This window comes from Callorhinchus milii, unplaced genomic scaffold (assembly GCF_018977255.1).
Source record: "Callorhinchus milii isolate IMCB2004 unplaced genomic scaffold, IMCB_Cmil_1.0 Scaffold5, whole genome shotgun sequence".
Lineage (NCBI taxonomy): Eukaryota > Metazoa > Chordata > Chondrichthyes > Chimaeriformes > Callorhinchidae > Callorhinchus > Callorhinchus milii.
This window is the reverse complement of record NW_024704746.1, coordinates 20,911,423-20,920,270: the sequence shown is the minus strand read 5'-3', so window position 1 is coordinate 20,920,270 and position 8,848 is coordinate 20,911,423. Positions and strand designations below refer to the sequence as shown.

At 42.1% G+C, this 8,848-nt stretch overlaps 1 protein-coding gene across 1 annotated transcript; it reads left to right on the top strand.

Moving 5' to 3' along the window:
- Window positions 1-564: 564 nt before the first annotated feature.
- Window positions 565-6,830, top strand: ptger4c (prostaglandin E receptor 4 (subtype EP4) c). The gene is given in 4 exon segments (XM_042335294.1): window positions 565-1,282; window positions 1,285-1,310; window positions 5,356-5,507; window positions 5,640-6,830. Coding segments are annotated over 4 exon segments (1,206 nt in total). The 3' UTR covers window positions 5,950-6,830.
- Window positions 6,831-8,848: the final 2,018 nt, after the last annotated feature.

Genomic DNA, 8,848 nt, shown 5'->3' with positions numbered 1-8,848 from the left:
ATAGACAGAGAGTGCTAGGGATAGAGAGAGAGATAGAGATAGACAGAGATAGATAGAGAGACAGACAGATAGTGCTAGGGATAGAGAGATAGAGATAGAGAGTTAGAGATAGACAGAGATAGATAGAGATAGACACAGAGAGTGCTAGGGATAGAGAGATAGAAATAGAGAGATAGAGATAGAGATAGACAGAGAGCGCTAGGGATAGAGAGATAGAGATAGACAGATAGAGATAGACAGAGAGCGCTAGGGATAGAGAGATAGAGATAGACAGATAGAGATAGAGATAGACAGAGAGCGCTAGGGATAGAGAGATAGAGATAGACAGAGAGAGATAGAGATAGACAGAGAGAGATAGAGAGAGACAGAGAGATAGAGAGAGAGACAGGTAGAGCTCGGGACAGAGTTGGCGGGAGACAGAGAGCGATGGTGAGCCTGACCATGGCCGCGCTTCTGAACGACTCGAGCCGGGGGGACCCGGGGAACGGGAGCTCGGCGAACGGCTCGGCGGCGGCGGCGGCGCCCCTCAGCGTGGAGTCGAGCCACGTGGCGACCTCGGCCGCCATGTTCGGGGTGGGGGTGGTGGGCAACCTGATCGCCATCGTGGTGCTGTGCGTGTCGAAGAAGGAGCAGAAGGAGACGACCTTCTACACGCTGGTGTGCGGCCTGGCGGTCACCGACCTGCTGGGCACCTGCTGCACCAGCCCGGTGGTGATCGCCGCCTACCTGGGCCGGCGCTGGCCGGGGGGGCAGCCGCTCTGCCACTTCTTCTCCTTCTCGATGCTGTTCTTCGGCTCGGCCGGGATGACGGTGCTGTGCGCCATGTCGGTGGAGCGCTACCTGGCCATCAACCGGGCCTTCTTCTACAGCCGCTACGTGGACCGGGCCCGGGCCCGGGCGGCCCTGGCCGGGGCCTACCTGGTCAACCTGGTCTTCTGCGCCCCGCCGTGCTTCGGGCTGGGCCGCAACGTGCGCCACTTCCCCGGGACCTGGTGCTTCCTGGACTGGCGCGCCGCCAGCCCGGCCTCGGCCTCCTACACCTACCTGTACGGCGGCTTCAGCTGCTTCCTGATCGCGGTGACGGTGCTGTGCAACCTGTCGGTGTGCGGGGCGCTGGTCCGCATGAGTCAGAGGTCCACCGGCCGAGGAGGGGGGGGAGGGGACCTCCCACCCCCCTCCCGCCCTCCCGGCACCGGGGGCTCCAGGGGTCGCGGCCTCTCCCGCTTCACGGTCTCGGCGGCCGAGATGCAGATGTTTTGGCTGTTGGTCTTCATGACCATCGTTTCCTCGTCTGTTCCATCCCTCTGGTGGTGAGTACCGGGGAGAGGGGGAGGGGGGGGGAGGGGGGGGAGGGGGGGGTGTGTGTGTGGGGGGTGGGGGAGGGAGTGGGTTTTTTTTTATGTTATATTGTGTATTTTTTTTAAATGTGTTTTTTTATATGTTTTAGATTTTTTTATTTTTTTACTTTTTTTAAAAAAAAATTCGATTTTTTTCAGATTTTATATGTCCTTTTTTTCGATCTTTTTCAGATTTCGTATTTCCTTTTTTTCGATTTTTTTCAGATTTTGTATTTCCTCTTTTTAGATCTTTTTCAGATTTTGTATTTCCTTTTTTTCGATTTTTTTCAGATTTTGTGTTTCTCTTTTTAGATCTTTTTCAGATTTTGTGTTTCCTTTTTTTCGATTTTTTCAGATTTTATATTTCGTTTTTTTAGTTTTTTTAATGTTATACCTATTTTTTTTACCGTTGCATTCTATTCAACGTTATTATTTATGTTTATGTTTTATAAAAATGTAAATATAAATTTTTTTAGGTTTCTATTTTTTTTATCTATTTTTTATTTTTTTAATATTTTTTCCCCTTTTTTTTTACATCGTCGTTTCGCTCCACAAAATATTATGCGCACTCTGTCCCGCGGAAGCGCCTGGAGACGTCCTGAGGAGACGCGACAGAGGCGCTGCTGTCGAGGGCAAAAGAGGATTATTATTATTATTATTGTTGTTAATTCTTTCTTTCTTTCTTTATTCGTTTTGTTTTATTTATTTAAATAAATACATTTATTTAAATAAATACATTTATTTAAATAAATACATTTACTTATTTATTCGTTTTGTTTTGTTTTTTGTTTATTATTTTGTTTTGCTATTGTTTTGTTATTGCGACTGCAACGGTTAGAGAGGACTTCGGGTGTCCACTCTGTGTACCCCTCTTACGAGATGGGATATTGCCGTATTTAATCTTATATGTGAATTGTTTAAAGTCCACTTACAGAGAGAGAGAATAATAATAATAATAGATGGATCAAAATCAGAGAGAGAAAAAAAAATACTAGAGGTGGAATGAATCAATTAGGACATTAAAAAGGGAGGGAATTGCAGAATAAGGGTATTAAGGGAGATGAGGTGAATGTTATTAAATGATCTGTAATGATAAACTGTAGGCACAGTCTGGACGGGCTGCGGAGACCTCCGATTTCTATGTTTCTAAATGGGATTAAAAATAAAGTTGCCCCATAAAGTAAACCATCAAGATAAACCATCAAGATAAACCGCCTGGAGGTTCAGCGCCTGCTCCTACATCCCTAAATCATACTCTGTCCACATTCATTCTTTTTACCCGGACACAAAATCAGTCTGGAAAACATCTGGAGAAAGAACTCTCTCGCATGAAATTAGGAGCAATAATCTGACCTGGAAGGCACCGCTCCATATCATCATTGCAGATTCAGAAGTGAATCGGGTTTATAAGGCAAACGGATTCGGGTTTGTCCGTATGATTGTGGACTCCTGTATCTTAGTGGTTAGAGCAAGTGAGAAGACCCGCGTTCGATTCCCATCAGGGCAAAAATTGGGCAAATTTGCTTATTCCACACATCTCTGTTTACTTAGGAGTAAATAGGAACCCGGTTGTTACTCGATTGGCGAATCGCTTTTTCGGGGGTAATAATCCCTTTAAAAAATAATAATTTGGTCATTCAATCCACGATTGTTTGTGGGACGCTGCTGTGTGCAATTGGCTGCTACGTTTCACCCTCAAAATATACAGTCAATTCACTTTACAGTATATTCTGTGAAGCGCTTTGAGACGTCTCGAAGACGTGATAAGGCGCTGTATCAAATGCAAGGATTATTATTATTATAACAACAGAACAAGTGTTGATATCTGGTAACAGCTCTGCAGTCACTCCCTGTGGGGATAAATCATTACTTATTGACAACATTTCAATAAGACACAGCATTTCAATTGTGATGAAGTTATTTTGTAAATAATGCTACATAGCTGTTCATTTCATAAGTAATTGTGTGAATAAATTTATAATAAACGATTGTATTGGTGAAGGAACGAGCATTTATCATGTTGTTTTACATTACACTGTCTTCCATTCCTACCACATTTTCAAATTCAGAAGTAACACAGCAGCACCATTATATACGGCACAGTTTATACCAATGCAAAGTGTGTCTTCATGTTCCATCTGGCTCATGACAAAGAAAATGTATATGATATCTTATCTCTTGTATCTCTAATTCTTATATAGCCAATTGCGGCACGGCAGTGTTCCATAAACATTCGTGGATTGAGTGACCAAATTATTATTATTATTTTAAGGCATTATTACCCCCGGAAAAGCGTTCTGCCAGTCGACTAACAACCGGGTTCCTAGTTACTGCGAGTTAAACAAAGGTGTGTGAGGAAGGAAAGTTGCCCAACATTTCATCCTGCCCGGGAATTGAACCCAGGTCCCCTCGCTTGCGAGGTGAGTGCTCTAACCACTGAGCTACAGGACTCCACATATGTCTAAAATATAAATATGTCTCAAATACAAATATGTCTAAACTGGCCCAGAATACACAAATTACAACTTTGCCGTTATTTGTTTTAAACCTTTCAGTTGTACCAACTGATGTAAGGGTGGGGTTAGAGCTATTCCTGTTTGCACAGCACACTGTAGTGTTCAAACAGCAGTATTTCACAAAGCACTCAGCATTCCGCAAATTAAACGACGAAAGACAAAACCAAATTGAATTGACAGACAAAACTCGTGGTCACGCCAACTTCGTGCCATCCTGTAAGCATCTCAATGATCAAAACTGGGCAGTGAAGTGGTTAAATTTAAAGAGCAGCAGATACCTTCCTGCTGTTGCACACCAGCCGAAACAGTATGAACAGTTTAGCAGAAGGCGGTCGGTTTCTATTAGATAGTCATAGGCTCGATCCTTTAAATTATCTATTGCTCACACTAAGTGCACACTTCCTCTCCTGTCTTAAGTGTTGCCTGTTCAATGTTCTCTGTAGTGACACATCCCTTCCTAGTACAATTAGACAGTATTTTACTCTGTAAGCTTGAACATGTAACAGTTGAGGCTGTCAACACACTCTCTTCCCTCTGCACCACTTGATCAGATCTGCAATAGCCACAGTGAGAATAGATTTGATCATTGTACAGTTATGCCTTTAATATCCTGTTCGTATAAACCATATTATGAAACGGATTGTGTACCTGGACTCCTAGATATTTGATTCAAACAGGCCTACAATAATAATAATAATAATGATGATCCTTGCATTTGATACAGCACCTTATCCCATTGAGACGTTTCAAAACGCTTCAAGAATATACTGTAAAGTGGTTTGACTGGAAAACGAGGTAGCCAATTGTGCACAGAAATGTCCCGCAAGCGACCATGTGTTAAGTAACCAGTTTTATTTGGGGGATTGTTGGCCAGGACACCGGGAGAAATTCCCTTCTCTTTTCGAATAGTGCAATGGGATCTTTAACGTTCACCTAAACCGGCAGACGGGACCTCGGTTTAACATCTTATCCGAAGGACGGCACCTCCGACAATGCAGCACGCACCCAGCACTGCGCTGGAGTATCATCTGAGGCAATGTGAGTCCAAATCCCAACTTGGGCCTTGAACCCACAACTGTCTGACTCAGAGGCGAGAGCACTACCACTGCGCCAGGCTGATACACAGCAGAACCATACAGTTTCATTGCAGTGGCCAACCTCCATAACCTCTGGAACCATTTGAGACTCACTTCAAGGCTGTTTGTGTGACATTGCTGTGTGCAACTGGCTGCTGTGTTTCGCTCACAAAATACACAGTCAATCCACGAGACAGCATATCCTGTGAAGCGCTTTAAGTCGTCTCAACGACGTGACATGGCGTTATATCAAACACAAGGATTATTATTAATACTGAATGTGATTGATATGTACATCGTATCAGAGTGTACCATACAACTATACAAATTGACATGATTAAATTGATCCTTTTCGAGCCGCTTCTGATAAACTCAATCGAGCTTCTACGGTTAAGAAATAATATGTATTTTCTTTTCTCTCTTCAGATCCGCATTTTTGTGAATCAGCTGTACGGCCCTGGGAAGATCCAGGCTGGTGAGAAATTGGATTACATTAGTGACCTTCGCGCAATCCGTTTTGCATCATTTAACCCAATCCTGGATCCTTGGGTGTATATACTCTGCAGGAAGAAGCTTTTTACCATGGGGTGTGAACGACTGAAGCGGACAGTGGGTTCTGTTCGGGACAGTCAGACACACAGGGTAGGATGGGTGAGTGGACATCAAACACCACTCTCTTACACCAACAGTGTCAATACCAGCTATGCCTCACTGCGCATGAAAGAAGAGCTCAAGGAACTTCAGAGGCAAAACAGTCACGGAGCTGGCACAGTGAGACATTTGTTTACAGAATTCACAAATCACCAAATGTGGGAGCAGCAGCTCACGGGTCGAGCTTTCACCCCTTCAGTATCCCACATGAGAATCACGTGGACCTTGACAAGACTCTCTCTGGGACGCCACCACAGACTAAAGCCATCTTGTGCACGATACTGCAAGAGAAGACCATCACGGAACCCCGGGTCAACACACAAAACAACACTGGGCCAAACCAGGAGGAGAGACCATTTGACATTTTGAATTGCACTTTCAGCACTCCTTCATCTTGTGTATCAGAGAAAAGTATTTAATTTTCTAAAAAAAAACACACACAAACAAACTATTGCACAATTATCTAAAGACTCGCGGAATATTTTAAGAGCCAGGCTCATATTTGACACAGATTCTGCTGCCATATTGTTTGAAAGGAAGGTACCAATGGTTTTGAATCTTCACATTGATGTTTTTCAGCTTGTTTGTGGCAATGCTCCTTGTGCCTATGTGTGTTCACAGCTGAGACTAACGCTAAGATCGTTTCCATCACACACTTGAAATGAAACAAACAGAAGACAACTTTAAATTTAAAGAATTTAAAGAACTTAGAACATGTCAAAATAAAGTCCACAAATTTTAGGGTTGATTGACACTCATTCTTCCTCTGCAGCAGCCAAAGTAAATTCAAAAACATTTTTGTAATGTAAGATTTATTGGTAAGAAGCTATCTAACTCTTACCCAAAACTGGTACTACTAGACTACATCTTGTCACAATTCAGAATTTACTCAGCATTAGAGTAGCATGTTTACATTTATATTTCCCTGTTGCCCCTACTGTAGCATAGAATGTCTTTCATATTAATACGAAATGCCTCTTAAAAGATATGTGAAGTGTCTATTTGGAATCTCCACGAAAATGTAAGAGTCAGTTAGTGAACGGATGCCAAAACGATTCACACTAATTATACTTGTGCAGTGAAATCAACACATCTCCAAGCTTCTGGTGATTTACTTTCAGTGATACATTGCTCACCACTGATTTATACCGGACATTCAAGTCCTGAGAGAGTACAGCTATAATTAAGTCACTTGTCCTGTTTATTGACCAGGGCCAATTGTTCCTCGTCTTGCAAGAAAATCATAGAATCGTACAGCACAAAAAGAGGCCATTCGGCCCATCGAGTCTGTGCCGGCTCTTTGAATAGAGCAATTAATGTCAATCCCACTCCCCAGCCCTTTCCCCATAACTCTGCAAACTCGTCCTCCTCAAATACCCTTCCACCGCGTTTTTAAAAGTAGTTATCGAATTGGCCTCGACCACCCTTTCAGGCAATGCGTTCCAGATTCGAACAACTCACCGCGTGAAAAAATTTCTTCTCACCTCCCCTCTGCTTCTTTTAGAGACTATTTTGAATCTGAACTCGAGTCACTGACACACCCACCAGTGGAAACTGTTTTTCCCTTTCTAACCTATCAAATCCCCTCATGATTTTGAAGACCTCTTTTACGTCTCCTCATAACCTTCTCTGCTCCAATGAGAATAATCCTAACCTCTCTTAGCCTTTCCTCATAATCAAGGTCCCTCATTCCTGGTACCATCCTCGTAAATCTCCTCTGCACCCTTTCCAATGCCTTAACGTCCTTCCTGTAGTGCGGTGCCCAGAAGTGGGCGCAGTTCTCCAACTGAGGCTTAACCAGTGTTTTATATGGGTTAATCATAACCTCCTGACTCTTGTACTCTATGCCCCTATTTATAAAGCCTAGAATCCCAAATGCCCTTTTTACACCTTTATCGACCTGTCCTGCCACCTTCAAGGATTCATTTACCTGCACCCCCAGGTCTCTCTGTTCTTTTACCCCCCTTAAGATTGTATTACCAGCCTATATTGTCTCCCCTCGTTCTTTCTACCAAAATGCATTACCTCGCATTTCTCCACATTGAAATTCATCTGCCATGTGTCTGCCCATTTTACCATTCTGTCTATGTCTTCCTGCAGTTGGCTCCTATCCTTCTCACTGATTACCACCATACCTAACTTAGTGAAGTCTCTTTTGTTGGTCGTGCAGAACTCCCATCAAAAAGATTAATACGAAAAGCAAGATATTTTATGGGGATTATTTCCCAGTAAATATTGTATTCAGATTATAATTTGACAGGTGGACTTTAATTGGTGATCCACAGGCTGCAATACACAGGAAGATGTTACACAATATTTTGACAAAGTATGTACAGCCGTTCCATTGTACGCAGTGTTTTTTTAAGCTATAATTTTTTCAATATTTACTTGAGACTTTTTGAAAAAAAGAATCTGAAAGAATGTGCTTCATTCGTCTCAACAATGTATAAAAAGTCTCAACAATGTATGAAAGGTACTATATCAAATGTATGTATTATTATTAATGGGTACGTTTGAGGGAGGAAGGCAGTGTTGGGAGATCTAAAAAGCAGAATATGAATAAATATATATATTTCATATTAAGAAGCAGTTGCCATCGTTTCTGTGGAAGATGTTTTTGTATTTTCCATGGTGACTGAGATGCTTACAACATAGTTTGTCTCAAAATTGGGATTATGGTGCCATCAACCATAATAATAATAATCCTTGCATTTGACATAGCGCCTTATCACATCTTCAAGATGTCTCAAAGGGCTTCACTGAATATACTGTGAAGTGAATTGAATGTCAATTTTGTGGGCAAAATAATCTGGTCAAAGGCAGATTCTCATTCATTTCCTCATTCGTGCAGGGCTATGAAGAGTTTAATCTTTGGAATTTCTTACCACTGGCTCTGTAATGAAGTATTTTTAGTTGCTCCAAATTAATAATTTTTCTGTAAAGATTTATAGATTGGAGCAACTACAAATACTTGATTACACAGTCAGTGGTAGGAAACAGCAAATTTCTCCTCCACCCCACCCCACACACACACACTCTTCAGGTTTGTGTGCTCCTATATTAAAAACATATATTTCTTTACAAAAAAGAAACTTATTTGTAATTAGAGGGGATCATCATCCTGCAACGTGATCGATACTCCCAAATGTTCATTTTTATAACCAAGAAAGATTTATTATGTACCTGGGATTTATCAATAACCTATAGCCATTTCCCTACAATAAATCTTTGAATTGTAAACATTTTTTGCATAAAAATGGCTTTGATT